Source organism: Macaca thibetana, chromosome 19, assembly GCF_024542745.1.
Source record: "Macaca thibetana thibetana isolate TM-01 chromosome 19, ASM2454274v1, whole genome shotgun sequence".
Classification (NCBI taxonomy): domain Eukaryota; kingdom Metazoa; phylum Chordata; class Mammalia; order Primates; family Cercopithecidae; genus Macaca; species Macaca thibetana.
The window spans coordinates 28,809,202-28,834,195 of NC_065596.1; the positions used below are offsets into that span (position 1 = coordinate 28,809,202).

At 50.2% G+C, this 24,994-nt stretch overlaps 1 protein-coding gene across 3 annotated transcripts; it reads left to right on the forward strand.

The window, feature by feature from the left end:
* Positions 1–2: 2 nt before the first annotated feature.
* ZSWIM9 (zinc finger SWIM-type containing 9) lies at positions 3–24,102 on the forward strand. 3 transcript variants are annotated; one of them, XM_050772386.1, is made up of 4 exons: positions 3–54; positions 1,127–1,410; positions 9,890–10,202; positions 21,123–24,102. In XM_050772386.1, exons 2-4 carry the CDS (start codon positions 1,136–1,138, stop codon positions 23,304–23,306), a joined length of 2,772 nt encoding a protein of 923 aa, XP_050628343.1. In that variant the 5' UTR covers positions 3–54; positions 1,127–1,135; the 3' UTR covers positions 23,307–24,102. The 3 variants fall into 3 exon arrangements, with proteins under 3 accessions (XP_050628343.1, XP_050628344.1, XP_050628342.1); XM_050772387.1 differs by having other exon boundaries at positions 18–58; XM_050772385.1 differs by lacking the exon at positions 3–54 and adding an exon at positions 74–369.
* The last annotated feature ends 892 nt before the right edge of the window (positions 24,103–24,994 follow it).

The following is a 24,994-nucleotide window of genomic DNA, read 5'->3' on the forward strand; positions in this document are numbered from 1 at the left end:
CGGGCCAGGCCTGGGCGCGGGGCATTGTGGGAGGTGGACGCCGCTCCGGGGCGGGTAGGTGAGTGGGGAGGGGCGGGAAGGGTGCACATCTTGGGGAGGGGAGAGGCACAGTTAGGTGGGACGGCGGGGCTGGAAGGTGCCGCAGCGGGCGGGGCGGGGAGTAGGAGCGTCAGGAGCAGGCTGGATGGGGCTGCTCGAGGAGAGACGCGCAGCTGGACGTGGGGGGAGCATCTGGGGTGAAGGAGCCCATCTGAGGAAGAGGGGCCATGTCTAGAACGAAGATGCACATTGCGGGGAATGGTGGGTGTAACTGGGAGGAGGGGCCCACAGCTGGACTGGGGGCCGCATCTGAGGAGCAGGGGACCACAGGTGAATATTGCTGACACTTCCGAGGAGAACTAGCCACAAGTGGGGCACACACCTGTAGGCGAAGTGTCGATAACTGCATGTGGGGAGCACATCTGGAGATGAGAGCGTCTCAGGGAAGCCCCAGCCACAGCTGCATGTGGCGAGCCATAGGGTCATAATCGGGGGAAGGGGCAACAGCTGCACGCCAGAGACACATCTGGGGAGTGCGGAGCCACAGGTGCATGAAGCATGTGACCGGGTGAGGGGTCCGTGGCCTGGGTGTGGGAGCACATCTGGAGATGGAGCGTCTTTGGAGGGGTTACAGCCAACTGTTGACACATGGAAGGAGGAGTTCCAGATGATTATGAGCGCTAGGGGTTACTCTTGGGTGAGAGACACAGCTGGAAGGGGAGGAGGTTTTAGCTGGAATTTGAGAACGCATTTGAGGAGATGTCCACGGCTGAGCTTAAGGGTCATATTTTGGGAAACGGGATTTCAACTGTACCTAAGGGTCACATCTGCGGAAGAGGAGGCGAGTTGGAATTAGGAATCAAGATGACAGGCTCCAAGTGAACCAGGGATAAGGCGGTGGGAGGAGGCCAAAGATAGGGTGGAAGTTTATATTTATATATTTGGAGAAAAACAGGCACGTCCGACCCCGGGCTACCTACCTCGATAGAGGCACCAGCACCAACGGGGCAGGCCGAGAATGGGGTAGATGAGATACCCCGGGTGGGAATGGGTCTGATATCCACCTGTTCTCCTCTCCTCCACGCAGGCCCCCAGGATGGAGCGGCCGGAGCCCCCACCTGGCACGGCTGCGGGGCAGGAGGAGCAGGAGCTGCGGGAGCGGGCCTTCTTCTCCTGGGCCGAGTTCAGCCGCTTCTTCGACGCGTGGTGCCAGCAGCGGCTGGCACTCTTCTTCGTCAAGAGCTCTATGCACCTGGCGCGCTGCCGCTGGGCCAGTGCGCCCCCGCTCTACACACTCATCGACGTGCTCAAGTACAGCTACGTGCGGCTTGTGTGCAAGGACGTGCGTGCGCCCAGCCGGCCCGCCGTGGGGTGCGTGAACCTGAGCACTGTCCTGCTGGGGGGAAGGGGAGCACCGGGGGTGGGTGGGGGTGGGAGACGGGCAGAGAACACCCCACCCAGAGATGCAGAGGGAGAGAGGCCAACTGAGACAGCCAAATACACCTTGTAGAGAGGCGGGAGTCAAGGAGGGACATGTACTGAAAGACAGTGAGAAGAGGAGCTGGAGAGAGAAAGACACTCACGGAGCAAGAGATGGTATGGGCTCGACTTACAGACTTTCTTTGTCTTTTTTCGAGATGGAGTCTCGCTCTGTTGCCCAGGCTTGAGTGCAATGGTGCCATCTTGGCTCACTGCAGCCTCCACCTCCCAGATTCAAGTGATTCTCCTGCCTCAGCCTCCCGAGTGGCTAGGACTACAGGCACCTGCCATCATGCCCGGCTAATTTTTGTGTGTTTTTTTTGTTTGTTTTGTTTTGTTTTTTGAGACAGAGTCTTGCTCTGTCACTCAGGCTGGAGTGCAATGGCACAGTATCCGCTCACTGCAACCTCCACCTCCCAAGTTCAAGCATTGTTTCTCCTGCCTCAATCTCCTGAGTAGCTGGGATTACAGGCGTGTGCCACCACATCTGGCCAATTTTTGTATTTTTGTAGAGATAGGGTTTCACCACATTGCCCAGGCTGGTCTCGAACTCGTGACCTCAGGTGATCTGCCCGCCTCACCTCCCAAAGTGCTGGGATTACAGGCGTGAGCCACAGTGCCTGGTGTGACCCCAGTTTTAAACTGGGGTTGTTCCTCACACAATGTTAGGTTTCCAGCTTCCGTTGGAACACCGGAACAGGTGAGCCCATGTTTCCACTGGCAGACGGCCACCCCCTTGGATGGGGTTTTGCTGCCCAGGTTTGCCCCAAACCCTGCCACTCTCTGCTGCCTCATGCCTACTGCTGTCATTTGCTTGTTTTGCCTGCCTGGCCCCGTACGTGTGTGAGTTTGAGACCCTTGGTTGGGGCGCTGTAGACAAGAGCAGAGTGCTTAAGAACACAGGCTCTGCCTTCAGGCTGCCTGAGATGTGCTCCACAACTTCCTGGATGGGTGACTTTGGGCAATGGACCTTCACATCTTCAAGCCTCAGTTTTCTCATCTCTGAAATGGGGTTATGATACCCGCTTCATGGGGCCATTGTGAGGATACCGTGAGATCATACATGAGAAAAACGCATAACCCTGGTGCCTGGAACATGGGGTGGCTGGTTAAGTGATAGCTGTTACGGGATTCAAGAGCGTGAATCCTGGGCCATTGCACTGCTGATACTTGGTGGATGCTGTTGAGCAAGTGACTGCACCTTTCTGTGGCCTCAGTTTCCTCATGTGGAAAATGGGGGACATAATAGTGTCTATCTCATAGGTAAATTATTCAGAGAGATGTCCAGCACGGAGTAAGCACACCCTAACAGCTCTTTCACCGGTAGTTATTTAAATATGTATTGTGAGATACATTCTTGCACCTTTTTTCTCACTACTTATTCTAGAAACAGAGACTCGGAGATCTGAAAGCGGAACAGCGTCAAACACACACATCACCCAGAAACCTAGAACGTTAGAGCTTGCAAGAAGCTCAAAGAAGCTCAGGCCTAATCTGAAACCTATGAACAGAACCCAATCCGATGTAACAAATACTTACTGAGCACCTACTACGTGCATGCTCTTCACTGGACATTTGGAATCCAAGGCTGATCTCAGCCCTTGAACAGCTCAGAACTTAATGGGGTAGACAAAGACCAAAAAAAAAAAAATTGTAGATAGTGGCCCGTAGTAGTCAGAGCGAGATTGAGGGGGAGATGAGAGGAGGATACAAAGGGAGTGGTCAGCTCCACTTGAAAGTTTACTGGGTGGTTCTGGAAGGCTTCCTGGAAGAGGTGGCCAGTAAGCAGAACCTTGAAGAATTTTGTTGATGTGTTTATGTATGTATAGTATTTGAGCTAACAGATGCACTAGGTTTACTATGTGCTGGTACTGTCCCAAGTGCTCTACCAATATCAGAGACAGCCAAGAAGCAGGAGAGACAGGGCTGTGGAGGGGGCGAGGACAGGGCCCTGCGTACACTCCTGGGAACGGGTAGATGATGAGATGGTCTCTGAATGGGGAGTGCGGGAGCAGGTGGTTGATGAGCCGGTTCAGGAATGATGTCTTGGACCCGTCACGTCTAACTCCCCAACTCTCCTGAGCTGCTCAAGGCAGAGCCCCTCCAGTGCCACAGCCCAGGGACAGCCCACGGGCTGAGGTCAAGCTGGAGAAGTTAGCGTGTAAGGAAAGGCAGGAAATGAGACGGCAGTGGTGTCAAAGCCTGGACCTAGCAGAGCTGAGTCCAGGGGTTGAGACTTTATCCTGGAGGGTGGTGGGGAGCCCTAGAAGGCTGTGAGTAGGATCAGTTCTGGGTGGAGGAACATCCCTCTGGGGCCACGTGGGAGACGATCTTGGGGACAGAGAACGGACGCGAAGGAGGAGGCTGGGGCTGCGGGTGCAGGCAACCAGACAAGAACATTCTTCCTGGCCACTCCTTCCCCCTTGCCAGAGGTTGCACAGTGACTCTCTCCAAGTCACCACTGCGGCAGCTTCAGCTGTCCAGCTCCAGTTCCTCCCCTGTCCCTCTCTCTTAGCACTTCCCTCCCTGGAACAGAATTGCTCAGCCTTTCTCAATACACGCCAGCCTTTGAAAACACAAAGATCTCGAAAACCTGAAAGATCAAGAATAAATGAGTAGCCGGGTGCAGTGGCTCACGCCTATAATCCCCACACTTTGGGAGGCCGAGGTGGGCAGATCACCTGAGGTCAGGAGTTTGAGACCAGCCTGGCCCACAGGGTGAAACCCCATCTGTACTAAAAATACAAAAATTAGCCGGGCATGATGGTGGGTGCCTGTAATCCCAGCTACTCGGGAGGCTGAGGCAGGAGAATCACTTGAGCCCGGGAGGCGAAGTTTGCAGTGAGCTAAGATCGTGCCACTGCACTCTAGCCTAGATGACAGAGCGAGACTCTGTCTCAAAAAAATGAGTAAATGGGTAAGTGGAAGGCAAAATAAAGCAAAGCAACAGGTCCTTGAAAAAAAGTTTTGAAAATAGCAGCTACTATTTCTGCATTGTTTACTATGCACTAGCCCCTTTTCTAACCCCTTTATGTAATTTAATCTTCTTATTTAACCCTCTCAAAAAGACTGAGACCCTAGTGTTACTATTAGCCCCACTTTCCAGGTGAGAAAACTGAGGCACAGAATACTTAAAAGATTGTTCCCAGGATAACACAGCTGCTAAGAAGGAAAACCAGAGTCTGGCCCCTCATTCTGGTTACTAAGCCCATGCTTTTAATTACCACCCTCCTGCCTTTGTTTCTCACTTTCTCTTTCTCTCTCCTCCCCTCATCTTTATTTCAGTCATTCAACCCTCATTGTGAGGGTTGACTGTGCCATGGGTCCCCTAAAGATGTGTTAGTTCTGGGCACCAGCCTATCTGTCCCTTCACCCAAGAGGTTTTTGGGAGCCCCTGCAATGTGCAAGGTGGTGTTTTTAGATGCTGGGATTTCTGTGGGGAGTGTACATTAGAGATGGACATAAATAAAAATCCCGGCCAGGCGCGGTGGCTCACACCTGTAATCCTAGCACTTTGGGAGGCTGAGGCCGGTGAATTGCCTGAGCTCAGGAGTTTGAGACCAGCCTGCGCAACATGGTGAAACTCCATCTCTACTAAAATAAAAATTAAAAAAAAAAAAAATTAGCCAGGCGTGGTGGTGCACGCCTGCAGTCCCAACTACTCAGGAGGCTGAGGCAGGAGAATTGCTTGAACCAGGGAGGTGGAGGTTGCAGTGAGCCGAGATTGCGCCACTGCACTCCAGCCTGGGGACAGAGTGAGACTCCGTCTCCAATAAATAAATAAATAAATAAATAAATAAATAAATAAAATAAAATCCCTACATGTGATAGACTCTTCCCTAGCCTGGATGTGGTCAGGGAAGACTTCCTGGAGGAGGCGATGCTGGCTGTGAGGCCTGAAGGATGAGTAGGAGTTGACTAGGTGAAAAGGGAGAGGAATGTTTTATGAAGGAGGGAAGAACTTACCCTAGGTTGTGGAAATGGAAAAAAAAGTGGACGGGTAGGACTTGGTGATGGATGGTTTTGGTGGAATGGAGACCATATCCCAGAGTAGGTGTGCCAGGGTTTGTAGATGACATAGTCGTTGAATCATCACACACTTACTGAACACCTCCAGACACCAGGTACTAGGTGCTGATGACACAGAGATAAACAGACAAAAATTCTTATCCATGTGGAATTTGCATTTAGCGGGGGATGACATTATTCCTCCGGATAGGTGGAGAGATTGCAAAAATGGTGTGTTGAAGCACCAGTAGGTGGTTATGTGAGGTTCTGGGTCCCTTCAGAGGAGAGGCGCTGTTCTCTGGCGAGATATATGGCTTCACAGAAGAGGTGACCTAGGCGGAGGAAGCGGCTGTTCTAGGGCCTGAAACACCTAGGCTGAAGGAAGTCAGACAAACGGTTTCACAAAAGCCCATGAATTATCCTAGAAAAATGAACCGGTTAACATTCCATGAACTTGCAGTCTTGATAGATCAAACATGGCTTCACATTGGAATTTTCTTTGCTTCCATCTGATACCACGTGGTGGCAGTAGGTTTATTTTATTGATGTTTATTTGCACATTGAATAATTTTCTAAATTTGCGTTTTGTTACTTTATTTATTTTTTGAGATGGAGTCTCGCTCTTGTCTGCCAGGCTGGAGTGCAGTAGCACAGTCTCAACTCACTACAACCTCCACCTCCCAGGTTCACGTGATTCTCCTGCCTCAGCCTCCTGAGTAGGTGGGATTACAGGCGCCCGCCACCACACTCAGCTTATTTTTGTATTTTTAGTAGAGACGGGGTTTCACCGTGTTGGCCAGACTGGTCTTGAACTCCTGACCTCAGGTGATCCGCCCGCCTCCGCCTCCCGAAGTGCTGGGATTACGGGCATGAGCCACTGTGCCTAGCCTTGTTACTTTAAATAAGGCATAAAGTCTCGGACTCTATATTTCGATTTTTAAAATCTAGCAGGCTTCTGGGTTTTTCTTTACCTCGTGCATGTAGGAAAAAAGGAGTGTGTCAAGAGTGCTCTTCTGGTTTGACAAAGAAAATTTTTAAGCATTTATACTGGTGGATTTAAGCATTTCTCTGGGTGGATCCTGGGGAGAATCACCCAGTTAGGGGGCCATTTGGAAAAAAACACAGGAGGGTTTTGGGGGGTGTGCTACTCGGGTATTTACTACCTGGGAGCCAGGGTTTCTTAACTACATGCCAGGCCCTGGGCAGTCTGTGTTACAAGGGTCAGCAAATTAGGAAGCCCTTGGACCAATCCCAACCTGCAACCTTTTTTTTTTTTTTTTTTGAGACAGAGTCTTGCTCTGTCGCCCAGGCTGGAGTGCAGTGGCACAATCTCAGCTCACTGCAACCTCCACCTCCCAGGTTCAAGCGATTCTCCTGCCTCAGCCTCCTGAGTGGCTGGGACTATGGGTGTGCGCCACCACAACTAGCTAATTTTTGTATTTTTAGTAGAGACGGGGTTTCACCACGTTGGTCAGGCTGGTCTCGAACTCTTGACCTCATGATCTGACCACCTCGGCCTCCCAAAGTGCTGGGATTACAGGCGTGAGCCACCGCGCCCGGCCTGTAGCGTATTTTTATAAATGAAGTTTTATTGGAACATAGCCATGCCTGGTCATTTACATATTATCTATGGCTTCGTTTGTAATATAGGAACAGAATATGTTAAACGTTTACTGCCTGGCCCTTTGCAGAAAATGTGTGGCAGCCCCTGCTGTATAAACATAAAATCTGCCAAAAAATGCTGATATTACCTCACATGGAGAAACACGGAACCCTCTTCAGAAATCAGATACCGATTTAAATACTATTATCAGAGAAATACACTCTGATTTTTTTTTTTCTATTCTCTTTTATTTTCTTTTTTGAGACAGGTTCTTGCTCTGTTGCCCAGTCTAGAATACAGTGATGCCATCATAGCTCACTGTAACCTCGGACTCCTGGGCTCAAGTGATCCTCTTGCCTCAGCCTCCCGGAATAGCTGGGACTATGGGTGTGGGCCACTATGCCTGGCTGGTTTTTTATGATTTAATTTTTTGTAGAGAAGGCTCTTGCTATGTTGCCCAGGCTGGTCTCGAACCTCTGGACCCAAGCGAAGTAATCCTCCTGCCTCAGCCTCCCAAAGTGCTAGGATGACAGGTGCTGGCCACTGCACCCGGCCCTATTTCATTTTCTACAGTGCTGGTTGCAACTCCCTATGTTAATTTCATGTAATGGGAACCGCTGTCCTCAACAAACTCTTGCTCACACACATAAAGAGATGTGTAAGAGAGTGTTGTATCACACATTGGGGTGATGGAAGCGTCATTCGTAAAAGAGGAGAATTGGAAACACCATCATAGATGGCAGAGTCATGGAGCGGAACACTGGGCAGCAGTAAAAGGAATGAAACTGAACAGTTTTCAAAATCCGAGTGAAAAGCCAGCTGGAAAGGCATCTATAGGGTGGGATGCTTGTCTTAGTCTCAAATAAATTACCACACACATGGTGGCTTAAAACAATACCAATTTATTATCTCGCAGTTCTGGAGGTCAGAAGGCCAATATAGGTCTCTGGGCTAAAATCAAGGCGTTGGCAGTGCTGTGTTCCTTCTGGAGGCTCTAAGGAGAATCTCCTTCCTATCTTTCCAACTTCTAGAGGCCACCCATGCTCTTTGGATGGGAGCCTCTTCCTCCTTTTTTTTTTTTTTTTTTTTTTTTTTTTTTTTTTTTTGAGATGGAGTTTTGCTCTTGTTGCCCAGGCTGGAGTGCAATGGTGAGATCTTAGCTCACCGCAACCTCCGCGTCCTGGGTTCAAGCGATTCTCCTGCCTCAGCTTCCCAAGTAGCTGGGATTACAGGTGTGCACCACCATGCCTGGCTAATTTTGTATTTTTAGTAGAGACAGGGTTTCTCCATGTTGGCCAGGCTGGTTTTGAACTCCTGACCTCAGGTGATCTGTCCCCCTTCAGCCTCCCAAAGTGCTGGGATTACAGGCATGAGCCACCACACCCGGCCAAAAACAAAGTTTTTTTCTAAGTAGACTTTTAAAAAATATAACACACATCCAGAAAAGCATACACGTCATACGTGTGCAACTGAATGAATTTTCCCAAAATAAAATTCAGAGGTAACCAGCACCCAGAACAAGAAACAGAATATGTCCAGTCCCAAGAAACCTCCTGGTGCCCCCTTACAGGGTTAACCACTTAAGGGTAACCACTATCTAACCTCCTAACAGCAGAAGTTAACTTTGCCTGCTATTGAACTTTCTATAAATGGGAATCATATCATCGTTTCTCTTTCATGTCTGGCTTTTTTCATTGGTAGGTTTGTGAGATTCATCCATGTTGTTGGAGGTTGTAATGGTGTGTTCATTCTTGGTGCTGATTAGCATTTTACTTTAGGAATATACCACAACTTATTTTCTCATTCTATTGTTGGATATTTAGGTTTCAAGTATTTGGCGAATATACATAGTGCTGCTGTGAACATTCTCGTACATGTCTTTAGATGCCCATTTGTCTTGAGTGGCACCACTGGGTCATAGGAGAGGCATAAAATCTGCTTTAGTAGATACTGTCATGCAGTTTTCCAAAGTGCTTGTGCCATTTCACGCTCCCATCAGTGATGAGTGAGAGTTCCAGTTGCTCCACGTCCTCATCAACACTTGATGTTATCAGTCTCTTTTGTCTGACCATTCTGCTGATGTGTAGTGTCATTTCCTTAGGATTTTAATTTGTTATGTCCTTGATGATTAATGAGTTTGAGTCCTTCTTCACATAGACAATGCTTTAAAGCAGAGAAACATATCTCCCATTGTTTATGGGTGCATAAAAATATACATGGAATGCTAATAGATAATTTTGATAGTGGCTGCCTCTGGGGACAGAGTGAAGGAGGAGAATTTATTAGGGCAGCGTTCACAGAAGGCCTCAACTTTCAATGTTATTGCTAAACCAGAAGCAGATACAGGACTATCTGAATTTTTTTATTTCTAAAAAAAGTTAAGGTAAATACAATAAAACATTCATTCACTTTTGACAGAACTCAGGGTGGCAGGTATAGAATTTTAGTGAACACTTACTGCTTGCCATATTCCAGACACCGTGTAGGTGCTTTACTTATATTAACTCTTTTCATGCTCATGACGATCCTATGAGGAAGGTATGATGAGTAGGACCTCCCTTTTAACCTATGAGGAAACTGAGGCATAGAGACTTGAAGTGACTTGCCCCAGGTCACACAGCTGGCATATTCTTAGGGCCCTCTACTCTTCTCTATGCCTGAAACAATTCTTAGTTTAAAAAAAAAAAAAAAAAGGTGAGTGGCATGAAAGAAGAGGGCAGCAGAGTGATGTGACCAGGGCGGTGGTGGTTCCTCCCACAGGCCCCCCCAGCCCGGCTGCCCCGCCTTCATCATCGTCAAGCTGAGCCCACTGCGGGACCGCCTCGTGGTGACGGAGTGCCAGTTGACCCACTCGCACCCGGCCTGCCCGCTGGAGTTCGCCTACTACTTCCGCCCAGGCCACCTGCTGGCCAACGCCTGCCTGCCGGTGCGCACCACCAACAAGATCTCCAAGCAGTTCGTGGCCCCAGCCGACGTGCGCCGCCTGCTCTCCTACTGCAAGGGCCGCGACCACGGCGTCCTGGACGCCCTGCACGTGCTCGAGGGCCTCTTCCGCACGGACCCCGAGGCCAAGGTGGGGTCTTGGGAGAGGCAGGAGGGGGGCGGGGGCGGGGGAGAGCCATGCTGAAGACTTGTGGGTCATTCATTCCTTCATCCGCCCTCTCATCCCTTCACTCCTTTCCTCCATTCATCCGTTCATTCATTCATTAAGTACTTAGGGAAGCACTGGGGATGCAGCAGCAAAGGAGACCCACGTGGTCTCTCTCTGCAGAGAGCTCACCTTCTAGTGTAGTGCTGCCCAGTAGAACTTTCTTCCAGAATGGAAAGGTTTCTGTGATTCTGCACCCCCAGCCACACGTGGCTATTGAGCACTTGAAATGTGTCCAGTACACTGAGGAACTGGATTAATTAATCGATTAATTTTTTTGAGATGGAGTCTCACTCTGGAGTGCTCTATTGCCCAGGCTGGAGTGCAGTGGCATGATCTCAGCTCACTGCAACCTCCGCCTCCCGGGTTCAAGCGATTCTCCTGCCTCAACCTTCTGAGTACCTGGAACTACAGGCCATGCCACCGCTCCGGCTAATTTTTTGTTTTTCAGTAGAGACGGGTTTCACCGTGTTAGCCAGGATGGTCTCGATCTCCTGACCTCGTGATCCACCTGCCCCGGCCTCCCAAAGTGCTGGGATTACAGGCAAGAGCCACTGCACCTGGCCTGAATTTATTCTAACTCACTGAAATTTAAATAACCACCTTTGGCTATTGGCTGCCTTGCAGAGGTAACTGCCAGAATGCCGCTGCAGTTCTGGTGGGAGAAACCAACAAACACATCCAAATGTGATGTAGCATCACTAGGGGCTGGGTGCTAGCAAGAAGAGGAGCCACAGTGATGGCAAGTGCTATGTACGTTTTTTTTTAAAAAATCTTTTTGTTTTTTTTTTTTTGAGACAGGATCTCACTGTCACCCAGGCTGAGTGCGGTGTTGCAATCACGGCTCACTGCACCCTCGATGTCCCAAGCTCAAGCAATCCTCTCACCTCATTCTCCCAAGTAGCTGGGACAACAGGCGTGCACCACCACACCCAGTTAATTTTTTTTAGTTTTTGTAGAGATGTTAGGGGTCTCCCTATGTTGCCCAGGCTAGTCTCGAACTCCTGAACTCAAGCGATCCTCTTGCTTTGGCCACCCAAAGTGCTGGGATTATAGGCATGAGCCACCACACCAGGCCTATTTAAATTAAAAAAAAAAAAAAAAATTGAATTACACAAATAGAAAATGCACAAATGATAAATATTTAGTTTGGTGAATGTTCACAAGGGCAGAACACACCCAAACCCCCCATGCAGATGGAGAATTAGGAGAAGGAAGAGTCCTGTGTCCTGTGATGTGATGGAGCGATAAGTACTGTAAAGGAGAAAAAGGCCAGGGCCTGGAGCGGGACAGTTCTAAGGGTGCTGTTTGAATTGGTCAGGGAAGGTCTCTTTAAGCAAATGACGGTGAAGCAGACGAGATGGAACAGAGGCAAGGGACCCTCATTCTGTCATCAGAGGGAAGAGAGTTCCAGGCAGAGGGAACAGCCAGTGCAAAGGCCCAGAGGCACGAGCAAGCTTGTGTTGGAGGAACAGTGAGGATGGCTGCTGCTCCATAAGGAATCTCTGCGGCTTTAATCCAACTTCAAGTTTGGGGTGAACTTGAAGTTTAAAAAGGAAAGAAAGATGAGAAAGTGGGAAAAGAACGGGTTTCTCCTCCTGGTTGTGCCTTTGTCTCCCTTGGGTGTGGAAGAGGTCCCAAGGCAGGGTGAAGTCAAGATTCAGCTCTGGCACAGTCTTCCTGTCTTCATCTCATGCCCAGTAAGAAGCCCTGATTCAAGCCACCAGCCCAAGCCCAGGCCTCTGTCCCGACATAATAATAATTTTAGCTAATGTTTATCAAGCACTTACTATATGCCAGGCACTACTCTAAGTGCTTTACATACTATAACTCATTTTAATCTCACCTGAGCCCTATGAAGAAATAGTCCACCATTCTCATCCCCATTTTACAGATAAGGAAACTGAGGCACAGAGAAGTCAAGTAACTGACTCAAAGTCACACAGCTATTTAGTGACAGAGCTGGGCTTCGGACCCACACAGCCAGGATCCAGACCCATGGCCTTCACTGTGGGGACAAACACACATGCATTTCCTACTCCGCTAGTCTTTACTGACCTAGTAACTCTCATCCACTGCCCACCATTACATACATAAGCCTCAGCTTTTCTTCCCTGAAACCGCCCTCTGCAGGATTGTTCCTGTGCAAAGCAGCTCATTCATAAATCACAGCCTTCTCTGGAAGGGGAATTGTCTTTTCATTTTGAAGCCTGTCTTGGAATCTAGGCTAAACCAAGGTTGGCTCCTGGGTCTGTGTTTTGGCCTGCCTTAATACTTTTTTTTTTTTTTTTTTTTTTTTTGAGACAGAGTTTTGCTCTTGTTGCCCAGGCTGGAGTGCAATGGCGCGATGTCGGCTCACCGCAACTTCCGCCTCCTGGGTTTAAGCAATTCTCCTGCCTCAGCCTCCCAAGTAGCTGGGATTACAGGCATGTACCACCATGCCTGGATAATTTTTGTATTTTTAGTAGAGACGGGGTTTCTCCATGTTGGTCAGGCTGGTCTTGAACTCCTGACCTCAGGCAACTGGCCCACCTCAGCCTCCCAAAGTGCTGGGATTACAGGCATGAGCCACTGTGCCCAGCCACTTAATACTCTTAAAAGAAAGGAGGAAGAAGTTCTAGGACAGGAGAGACAGATTAGTGAAGCAACATTTAAATATTTACTTTTTGAATATGTTATACATTCACATGGTTCTAAAAAGGGTATGTGGTGAAAAGTCTTGTCACATCCTGTTCCCCAGGTCCCCTCCCCTCCAGAGTTATTAGCAGTTTATAAATCATATCTCGCTTTCTATCCTATGGACCAGCACTGCCCAGTGGATCTTTCTACAATGATAGAAATGTTCCTTATCCAGGCCGGGCATGGTGACTCACACCTGTAATCCCAGCACTCTGGGATTCTGAGGCAGGTGGATCACCTGAGGTCAGGAGTTCAAGACCAGCCTGGCCAACATGGCGAAACCTGGTCTCTACTAAAAATTCAAAATTAGCCAGGCATGGTGGCAGGTGCCTTTAATCTCAGCTACTCGGGAGGCTGAGGCACACGAATCACTTGAACCCAGGAGGCAGAGGTTGCAGTGAGCTGAGATTACACCACTGCACTCTGACCTAGGTAACAGAGTGAGACTCTTGTCTAAAAAAAAAGAAAGAAAATTGTTCTTATCTGTACTGTCCAATCCAGAGGCCGCTGGCCACACATGGCTATAGAATACTTAATGAGGCCAGTGTGACTGAGGAACTGAATTTGTCATTTAATTTACTGAAATGTAAACAACCTAATGTGGCTAATGGCTTCTGGATTGGACAGCACAGATCTGTACATATAAAGGTCAGTTTGCATGTCTGTGTTTTTAACTTTATTTCCTCTTTCTGTCCCCCCATCCCCCACCCCCAGCAAGGCAGCCAGTCACCTAAGCCAACGGTTTGTATACATGCTGTTTGTTTGGTTTTGGGTTTTTTTTTTTTTTTTTTTTTTTGAGATGGGATTTCACTCCTGTCACCCAGGCTGGAGTGCGGTGGCACGCTGTTGGCTCACTACACCCTCCACCTCCTGGGCTCAAGTGATTCTCCTGCCTCGGCCTCCTGAGTAACTGGGACTACAGGCGTGCACCACCAAGCCTGGCTAATTTTTGTATTTTTAGCAGAGACGAGGTTTCGCCGTGTTGGCCAAGCTGGTCTCGAACTCCTGACCTCAAGTGATCCACTCACCTTGGCCTCCCAAAGTGCTGGGATTACAGGCATGGGCCACCGCACCCACCCGACCTGTACACACTGTTTTGCATCTTGCTTTATACGTTGGGGAGTGCCAGATGTCACCACCTTTTGTTCTTCCTCTGGGGCTGGTCAAATCCTCCTGAGAAAACTCCTCCGGCCCTCCTGGCGGGGGGTGAAGGCCAGGCTGCCAAGGCCAGCTTCTGGGAGCCACCCGGGCAGAGGCAGGGAGCTGTCGGGCATTCAGCCAGCAAGACTCACTCAGTCCCTACTTGGGATTCAGAATCCCCCTCCCTCATCTTCAGATGGGCCAGATGCCCCCAAAGCCAGCAGCCCCTTTGTGTTTCGTCCTGTCTACAGAATAAACCCCCATAACTGGGGATGGAGGAAGAGTAAGGGGAGAGGGGAAATGGGATTTGGAGATCTAGCTGCTGCTGAAACAGCCCTCAGTTCATCTTTATTTTGCCTTCCGCAAAACTGGCCTGGTGTTGCCAGCTCCTTTTGAGGACTTTGCTACTGGTTCTCAGCATCCCCCAATTGCTGGCTTAGGATTCATGGGTTTTGGCAGTGGGGTGGGATTAGCATGTCCAGCTGCTTTCCAGTTTCCAAAGTTCTATCCCTGTCCTATTGCCTCTGTCTTAAAAAAAAAAAAAAAAAAAAAAAGCCATTTTAAAAATAGATGTACTTGAAGTTCAAGAGGGAGTGAAACTAGAGAGGTGTTCAATCCACCACTCTTACACAGAAGTTTCACCTTTTTTTTCACTTATAAAATCTACTGAAGGCCGGGCGCGGTGGCTCAAGCCTGTAATCCCAGCACTTTGGGAGGCCGAGACGGGTGGATCACGAGGTCAGGAGATCGAGACCATCCTGGCTAACACGGTGAAACCCCGTCTCTACTAAAAAAAATACAAAAAACTAGCCGGGCGAGGTGATGGGCGCCTGTAGTCCCAGCTACTCGGGAGGCTGAGGCAGGAGAATGGCGTGAACCCGGGAGGCGGAGCTTGCAGTGAGCTGAGATCCGGCCACTGCACTCCAGCCTGGGCGACAGAGTGAGACTCCGTCTCAAAAAAAAAAAACAAAAAAAACAAAAAAACAAAATCTACTGAAAGAGTTCTATATTAATATATTAATAATACAATAGTAATATAACATAATAGATAACGTAATATTAATATTATAATCTGTAACTCATAATGTGTAATACTAATGATATAAGAGGTGCGATGGCTCACACCTGTAATCTCAGCACCTTGGGAGGCTGAAGCGAGCAGATCACTTGAGCCCAGGAGTTCAAGACCAGCCTGGCCAACATAATGAGCCCCTGTCTCTACAAAAAAATAAAAAAATTAGCCAGGCGTGGTGGCGGGCACCTGTAGTCCCAGCTACTTGGGAGGCTGAGGCAGGAGAATGGTGTGAACCCAGGAGGCGGAGCTTGCAGTGAGCTGAGATCAGATTGCGCCACTGTACTCCAGCCTGGGTGACAGAGCAAGACTCTGTCTCGGAAAAAAAAAAGAATACTCGATGTACTCGATGGGCAGCTGGTATGATCTCAGTGGAGGGCAATTTAGCAATATCTATCTATCAAAATGACAAGAACACTCACCCTTAGGCCCACAATCCCACTACTGGTGATTTATCCTGCAGATGTAGTTGCACAGATGTGGAAGGACTTACTTACAAGGTTAATCATTGTTATTTGTGAAAGCAACAGATTAGAAACAACCCAAACTCCAATGGGTAATGGTTACATAACCTGTGGCATATCCATCCATGGATTACTGCACAGCACTAAAAAAGAATGAGAACTTTGGGAAGCCGAGGTGGGCCGATCACAAGGCCAGGAGATCAAAACCATCCTCGCTAACACGGTGAAACCTCGTCTGTATTAAAAATACAAAAAATTAGCTGGGTGTGGTGGTGGGTGCCTGTAGTCCCTGCTAATCGGGAGGCTAAGGCAGGAGAATGGCGTGAACCAGGGAGGGGTGGCTTGCAGTGAGCCGAGATTGCACCACTGCACTCCAGCCTGGGAGACAGAGCGAGACTCTGTCCTAAAAAAAAAAAAAAAAAAAAAAAAAAAAATGTGAACACGTCTAGGAACTATTTTGAAAGATCTCTCAAACACATTTTTAAGTTAAAGCAAAATGCAAAACTGTACATGATATGCTGTATTATCTATAAAATAGAGAAAATAAGAATTATAGGTATGCTTACTTATATTCATATAAAGAAACTCTAGAAGAATACCAAGAACTGTGGATGGGGGTAGAATAGTGAATGGAAGCAGACTGATTAGACTAAAGAGGTGGGAGTAAGGCCTTTTACATATCACTTTACATTATTTGGCTTTTGGACCATGTGGATGTTTGCATATTCAAATAATTAATTCTAAAAAAGAAGGTAAAAAATAGAGCTGGGCACAGTGGCTCACACCTGTAATCCCAGCATTTGGGGAGGCTGAGGTGGGTGGATCACTTGAGGTCAGGAGTTTGAGACCAGCTTGGCCAGCATGGTGAAACCCCATCTCTACTAAAAATACATAAATAATACAAAATACATGCTGGTGGGTGCCTGTAGTCCCAGCTACTTGGGAGACTGAGGCAGGAGAATGATTTAAACCTAGGGGGGAGGTGCCGGAGGTTGCAGTGAGCCGAGATCACATCACTGAACTCCAGCCTGAGTGACAGATTGAGACTCCATCTCAAAACAAAACAAAACAAAACAAAAAACAAAAACACACACACACACCAAAAAAAAAAAAGAAAGAAAAATAGGCAACAGTCCCAGCATACTAAACGCATTTGTTTCTCTCCTCAAAGGAAAAATTAGAGGGTGAGTGATAGAGGGCCTTGAGGCTGTGTGAGTCAGGATGGCCTGGGTTTTGCTGTAATAATGAACAGCCCTCAAATCTCAGTGGCTGAACTCATTGAATTTTATTTCTTGCTCACCTATGTGGCCACCATGGGATGTTGGGAGAGTACTGTTTATCTGGGTCATTCTGGGACCCAGGAGGATGGGCATTCATCCCAAGGTAATAACTGTATGTGGCAGGGGTGGCTGTGAAGGCTTCTCCTTGGATGTGATGCCTCAGCTCCCTCCCGCTCACACTTCATTGGCCAAAGCAAGTCACATGACGCTGCTTACCTGCAAGGGGGCAGGGAGGTACAATGCTAGTAAGTGCCCAGGAGAAGGAGAACTGCAATTTCTTGGCAAGCAGAACCATAGGGTGCTGTTTCATCAAGGGCCGCCCAAAGCCCTGTCTGAATATGGGGCTCGTGTTTCCCCTGCTCTGTAGTTACACAGGCCTCCTGCAGTTCAGTTTCAGCTTTTCTAGCTTTTCATGGCTTCCAAAGGGAATATTTTCTATGCCATATAGCCTGTTTTTACATCAAGCCATTTTTGGGGTGTTGATTTTGGTGACTTGATTTTATTTGTATTGATAGGCGCTGAATGCTTTATGAATGTTCTGGCTGTGCCCGTTACTAGCTACAGGACACAGAACAAGTTATGAACAACCTATTTACCCTTTCCAAACCTTATTTCATTTATCTGTAAAATGGGGATAATTCTATCTTATAGGGTTGTTGGGGTTGTGCGAGAATTAAGGTACAGTGTGTGTGTGCGTGTGTGTGTGTGTGTGTATGTGCGTGTGTGTGTGTGTGTGTGTGTATGTAGGATGGGAGGAATAGTGCTCAGAAAGTAGAAAGCCCTGCATATGTTCAATATTTAGCTATTATTTTGTTGTTGTTGTTTTTGTTTTTGAGATGGAGTCTCTCTGTGTCACCCAGGCTGGAGTGCAGTGGCACAATGTTGGCTCACTGCAGCCTCTGCCTCCCGGGTTCAAGCAGTTCTCCCATCTCAGCCTCCCAAGTAGCTGGGATTACAGGTGCACACCACCAGGCCCAGCTACTTTTTATATTTTTAGTACAGATGAGGCTTCACCATGTTGGTCAGGCTGGTCTTGAACTCCTGACCTCAGGTGATCCACCCACCTCGGCTTCCCAAAGTGCTGGGATTACAGGCATGAGCCACTGTGCCCGGCCTCAGCTATTATTTTTATTCCTTCAGTTTTTTCTTTGGGGCAGTTTGATGAATAGTATCATTCTGATCACATGAAAAAGGGAGGATTTACTCATGTGTCGGAAGAGGTGTGAATGGAAAGTAGTAAAGGCACGGTTTCTGATGTTCATGTTCATGGAATCTGCTGTCTATGGCAGATGCTTCCCCATGCTACCAATTCGTGTGTCTGAAAGGACACCTGTACTCATTCACATCCTCAAAATCTGTCCCTCTGTGGGTTTCTCCATCTCTGCCAAATGCACTGCTGTCCACTGTGTGCCTAAGTCAGGGCTGTTTGGTCACTTTTTGGAAGGCTGTAGGGTAGAGTGGTCAGGAACAAGAGGCCCTGGACCCAAGCTGTGAGGGCTCAAATCCCAGCTCACCTGGTGTTGCAAATCACATGGGTGACTCCAGGCAAGCAACTGAAGCCCTGTGTGCCTCAGTGTCCTTATCTGAAAAAGGGGGTGATAATCATAGTATCTGTCTTACAGGGATATTGTGAGGATGAAAGATTAATTGCTGGAAATGTGTGTGGTGCAGAGAAACTACCTCATGTGTGCTTTGCACTCCCAAAGCCTTCTTTTTTATATTTATTTATCCTTGGCCTGCGGGCTGTCTCCTCTCACTCTGTGGTGAGTCTCATTTGTTCTCTGTGCCTGAGCCAGCACATGGCACATCATATTTTCTCAGTAAATAGTTGTATTCATCAGCCTGGCCAACATGGTGAAACCCCGTCTCTACTAATAGTATAAAAATTAGCCGGGTGTGGTGGTGGGCACCTGTAATCCCAGCTACTTGGGAGGCTGAGGAGAGAGAATCGTTTGAACTCGGGAGGCAGAGGTTGCAGTGAGCCAAGATCATGCCACTGCACTCCAGCCACGGCGACAGAGTGAGACTCTGTCTAAAAAAAAAAAAAAAAAAAAAAGTATTCATTTACCTAGCCCCACCTTCATCGAATGTCACCCTACCCCTTAAAATGCCACCCACACATGTTTTCCCACCCACTGCTTTTGTTTCCAATCATTTAATGGTCTGGGCCCATTGGATCCCAGCATCACCACTTAGTGCTACGGCCTTGGGCCAGTTTCTCCTCTGGTATAGCTGGGGGTCCCTAAGACCACCCTCAGTTTCCATGATTCACTAGAAGGAATCACAGAACTCAGAAAAATTGTGACAGTCAAGGCTACAGTTTATTATAGCAGAAGGATACAGAATAAAACCAGCAAAGGGAAGAGCCACATAGGGCGACCCCATCAGTCTCCCTGATTCCTTAATTATCCTGCAGCATCACATAGGGCAGAGGCCAAGAGAGACCAGCATGAGCTGCCGGATGTCCTCTCTCAGTGAAGTCCCGTGGACAGTGCTCAATTCTCCCACCAATGACGTGTGACAACAATGATGTGTTGCCAGCCAAGGACACTTACTTGGGCCTTGGTGTCCAGAGTCATTATTGGGGTCAGCCATGTAGACTTGTGCTGAATATTGCTGAGAGATTGAGACAGACAGTAAGAACCGCTGAGATCTGATGCACCCCAGGTGTCCTTCCATGTGTTGGCCAGGAGTGATCTCATTTTAGTCCATCCATGACCCTGTTAAATAGACATCCCCATTTTTCCAGACAAAGAACCAAGGCTTATTGAGGGGAAGTCACTTGCCCAAAGTCCCACAGCTAATAAGAGGCAAATCCAGGAGTCTGATCCTTGAACCTCTGCCCTACAGATGTGGCCTTGGACATGGCTGCACACCCTCGTGTGAGTTCCCTCACTCAGGATGTACTGAGCCATTGTTCTGGGGCAGGTACCATTCAAAGCATCAGGGATGCTGTTATTATAGCCAAGGCTACAGTTTATTACAGCAGAAGCATGCAGAATAAAATCAGCAAAGGGAAGAGCCACATAGGGCAGAGGCCAAGAGAGACCATCCCGAATGGGAATGTCCCTGTGCTTGTGGGGCTTACATCCTAAGGAGGGCAAGCAGGCAATGGGCAGATGAGCAAATGAAGATATGACTTGCCAAAGGGTGGTAAGTGCCATGGCCAGAAGGAGCCAGAGAGAGATGGGGTGTTTGCTTAGTTGGGAAGGTCAGAGAAGACCTTGATGACGTGGTGTTTGAACAGAGATGATAATTATAATGACCACTTTCAGAACACTTACTATGTGTTGGATACGTAGTAACAGTAATATTATATGTACCAGGCAATGTTCTAAATGCTTGACTGCATCTCATCTTTCCAATCACAGAGATGCTCTTATTATCATCACTTTACAAATGAAAGGGAGGTTAGGGAAGTTGGCAGAAAGGCACACAACGAGGAAGCAGCGTCTCCAAGATCTCAGCCCAGGGATCTTGGCCTCAGAGGCCATGCTTTTCACCATTGTCCTGCCTCTCAGTGCGTGGAGAAAGGAATGTTCAGTTCCTAGAAGGGAGAATCAGGGAATATGGAGGTTAAGGAGGAAACTGAGGCACAGAGAGGTTAAATTACCGGGTTCAGAAGTGGTGGGGGTAGGACTCAAAGCTAAATGATCTGCCCCCACAATCGAAGCTCATTACCACTAGACCAGTCATCCTTAACTTAAGCATGCATAGGAGTCCCCTGGAGGGCTTGTCAAACTAGATTGCCGGGCCGCTTCCAGAGTTTCAGGCTCAATAGGTCTGACGTGGCCCCGAGAAGGTGCATTTCTGTCAAAGTGCCAGGAACCGATGGTGATGCTGCTGGTGATGCTGCTGGTCCAGGGCCCACATTTTGAGACCCACTACCTAGACTGCCTCTCAGCACACGGAGGAATGAATAGCCAGCTTCCGGCGGAGGAAACTGAGGCTCAGAGAAGCTAAAAGTGTCATGTGCAAAAAATCACATAGCTGTGTGGTGCCCGGATCTCAAATCCAGGCAATCCGGCTCCAGTCTGTTTTTAACCATTTCTCTGCACTGCCTCCTGCCGGTCAAAAGAATAAATGCATATGCAGGCAAGAATGAATGGGTTCCCATTTCCGTAGAAGGGGAAACCGAGGTCGGGGAGCTGGACGGGGAGACCCCAGCATCCTCTGACCTCTTTCCTTGCCTCCCTGCCCCCGCCCGCAGGTGAAGCTGGTGTTCGTGGAAGACCAGGCAGTGGTGGAGACGGTGTTCTTTCTGACGTCGCGCACCAGGGCGCTGCTGCGGCGCTTCCCGCGCATGCTGCTAGTGGACCGGCTGCCGGGGCTGCAGGGCGCGCTGGATCTGCTGGCCGTGCTGTGCGTGGACGGCTCGGGCCGTGCGCGCCAGGCTGCCTGCTGCGTGGCACGCCCGGGCACGCCGAGCCTGCTGCGCTTCGCACTTGCGTCGCTGCTGCAGAGTGCGCCAGACGTCAAGGGCCGCGTGCGCTGCCTCACCGCCGGGCCCGAGGTGGCGGCGCAGTTGCCTGCAGTGCGCCAGCTGCTGCCCTGTGCGCGCGTGCAGATCTGCCGCGCGCAGGGCCTGGAGACGCTCTTCAGCAAGGCGCAGGAGTTGGGCGGCGCCGGCCGCGAGGACCCCGGCCTGTGGTCGCGCCTGTGCCGCCTGGCTGGCGCGTCGTCGCCCGCCGCCTACGACGAGGCGCTGGCCGAGCTCCACGCCCACGGCCCGGCCGCCTTCGTGGACTACTTCGAGCGCAACTGGGAGCCCCGCCGCGACATGTGGGTCCGCTTCCGCGCTTTCGAGGCGGCCCGAGACCTGGACGCGTGCGCCCTGGTGCGAGGCCATCGCCGGCGACTGCTGCGCCGTCTCAGCCCCTCGCGTGGCGTGGCACAGTGCCTTCGCGACCTAGTGGCCATGCAGTGGGCCGACGCGGCCGGCGAGTCGGTGCCCGAGGGGCCCGATGGCGGGGGGCCATGGCTGGAGGATGAGCCGGGGAGGGGGCCCCAGGTGGAGAACGAGAGGGTGAGGGGCCTGGAGACAGGCGACTGGGGAGGGGCTTCGAAAGAAGCAAGTATTTGCAGGGGGGCCCAAATGGAGAAGGAGTGGGCAAGAGCACTGGAAACCAGAGACTGGGGCGGGGCTCAGTTCGAAGGTGAGAAGGGGAGGGCACTGCAGATCAGAGATTGGAGAGGGGGCCAGTCGGAGAATCAGAAGCCGAGGGGACTGGAAGGAGGTGTCTTGAGAGGGTCGCAGTTGGAGAAAGGGCACCTGAAAGGGCCAGAGATTAGGGACTGGAGGGGGCCCCAGTTGGAGGGTGAGAAAGATTGGGGACTGGAAGGTTATGTCTGGAGGGCGGCCCAATTGGAGGACCAGGCGCTACGAGGATTGGAAGGATATACCTGGAGGGTGGCCCAGTTGGAGGATCGCGGTAGGGCGCTGGAGACCACCGACCTGAGGGGGACCCAGTTTGACTATGAGAGGGTCAGGAGTCTTGAAGGAAGCCCCTGGAGGGGGGCGCAGCTGCACGATGAAAAGGCAGGGGGACTGAGAACGGCAGAATGGAAGGGGCCACAGTCAGAAGTAGAGAAGGGGAGGGCGCTGGAGGTCAGAAACTTGAGGGGGATCCCCTTGGAGAAGTCCCTGGAGTTGGCCCCTGAGAACGGAGACCCAAGGGGACCCCAGTGGGAAGATGAGAGGAGGAGAGGGCCAGAGACTGCAGAGGAGAGGGGAGCGAGGGTGGGAGCCAAAAGAAGAAGGGGCCTGGAGGATATCGTTTTGGTCCAGCTGGGAGACACGAGGGTCACAGGCGTGGAGAATGGAGATGGAGGGGGAGCCCGGTCTGTGGGCCCCAAGAGCCGAGCTGGACGAGGGATGGAGTGGGCAGACGCGGGAGGGCGGTGTCTAGGGCTGGGGAATGGAGTCGTGTGTGGCACCCCGGTGGGGACTGTATTGGAAGGCAGCCCAGAATGGGCAGTGGTGAGGAGCGAACACCTGGCTGCAGGTGACGGCCTGCAGGAAGGAGGCGAAGATGGCCCCAGGGAACCAAAGAGGCTTTGCCGGCCCCCAGGAGAGGAGGAGGTGGACTGGGAACCCCTGGCCAAATTCCGAGCAGCCTGCGGGCCAGAGCTGGCAGACCTGGTGGCCGAGGAGTTGGCCTTTGCTAGGCAGCATGGGACCCGGGGTTTCCACTGGACTGGAGCCGGTTTTGCCCTTAAGGACGGCACCTCGGACTTCTTCCTGGATGGGGCCCTGACACGCTGCAGCTGCTCAATCCATGCCGCCCGCCGTCTGCCCTGCAGACACCTCTTTGCAGCGCGCCTCCTCACTGGGGCAGCCTTATTCCACATGGACCTGCTCAGGGATTGCTGGGGGAGAGCCCCGGAGCCCTGACCCTTCATGCCTCTGCCCACCACCCTCCACCGGGAGGGTCGGAGGGCATTCTTCGATCCCAAAGATAATAGGGCTGAGGCCAAGGAGACCACTCCAGTCCCCCTGGCCACCTCCTGGGTCATCCAGGGACCTCCTCATGGCAGTTTGCCTCTCTGGGTCCAAGGGCAAGGTGACAGTGGTCTCTGAGGTCCTGGAGCCACAGCTGGGGAAGGCGTTGATGGCCAGGGCGGATTCTGAGGGCTTCCCTCTGGAGAGGAAGCATGTGGTGAGAGGTGTAGACAGGGTCAGGCTGGGGCAGAAGGAAGGAAAGGGGCAGAGCTGGGGGGAGGGGGAGGAAGCGATGATGATACGGGGAGTGTCTGGCAAGAGTAGACTGGCCAATCTAGGGAGTGCAGGGGGAGACGGGGAAAGGGAGAAAGTACGGAAGACAGACGAAGGAGAGGAGGTAAGCGAGAAAAGATGGAAAGGGGAGCCGGAAATGGAGGAGAGAGGACAAGAAATGAAGAGACAGAAATGAAGACATGAGGAAAAGCTGGGGGAAGCAGGAGAGGAAGGGACAGGATGTAGGAGGGGGAAGAAAAATCGGAGATGAGACAAAGGAAATGCCTAGGAGATGGGTAGAGAAGAAACGGAAGGGGCGTGGCTTTGGTTTTTCTCTTAAGACCTGGAGACATCGACCCCCTTCGCCTTCTGAAGGGGCGGGGGGCACTGGGGATTGGGAGAGTCTCCAGCAGGGGAAGGGAATTGTTCGGACTATTGTGCTTCAGAATTGGAATAAAACAATCTTATTTTGGTTTCCGTGATGAGTTCTTGGCTTCTGGGGTTGGTTGGGAGTCCCAGATCCAGGGAACAGTTGAGATGGTCCAGCGTTCCTTCATTCTTTCCACCAACGAGGCCTCCTGGGGCCAGATGGATAGAGGAGCCTCAATGAATTCATCTCCATTGCAACTCAAGCTGCTTCCTCCATCATCTGGACCAGTACATCCCAGCGGCAACTTCTTGACAGGAGTCAATTCCACCTTCAAATGACTGACTCGTGCCAAATGTCCTGGCCACAGAATGGGCATGTGACCCAGTCCTGGTCAACGAGTCTGCTCAGGTTGAGGTGGGAGGCTTCTTTTTTTTATTTTTATATTTTTGTAGAGACAGGGTCTTGCTATGTTGCTCAGGCTGGTCTTGAACTCCTCAGGTTAAGCAATCCTCCTGCCACAGCCTCCCAAAGTGCTGGGATTACAGGTGTAAGCCACTGTATTCAGAACTAGGATGCTTTTTTTTTTTTTTTTTTTTTTTTTTTTTTTTTTTTTTTTTTTTATAGAGTCTTGCTCTGTTACCCAGACTGGAATGCAGTGGCACGTTCCCAGCTCACTGCAACCTCCACCTCCCAGGTTCAAGTGATTTTCATGCCTCAGCCACCCAAGTAGCTGGGATTACAGGTGTGTGCCATCACACCTGGCGAATTTTTGTATTTTTAGTAGAGACGGGGTTTCACCATGTTGGCCAGGCTGGTCTGAAACTCCTGACCTCAGGTGATCTGCTCGCCTCAGCCTCCTAAAGTGCTGGAATCATAAGCGTAAGCCACTGCGCCCGGCCTAGGAGGCTTCTAATAAAGATTCTCTCACTCCTAAGAAGGCCTAGAGACATGATCAGGCCTTGGTATGGTGTGATAATGAAGTCCACACTGAGGATGA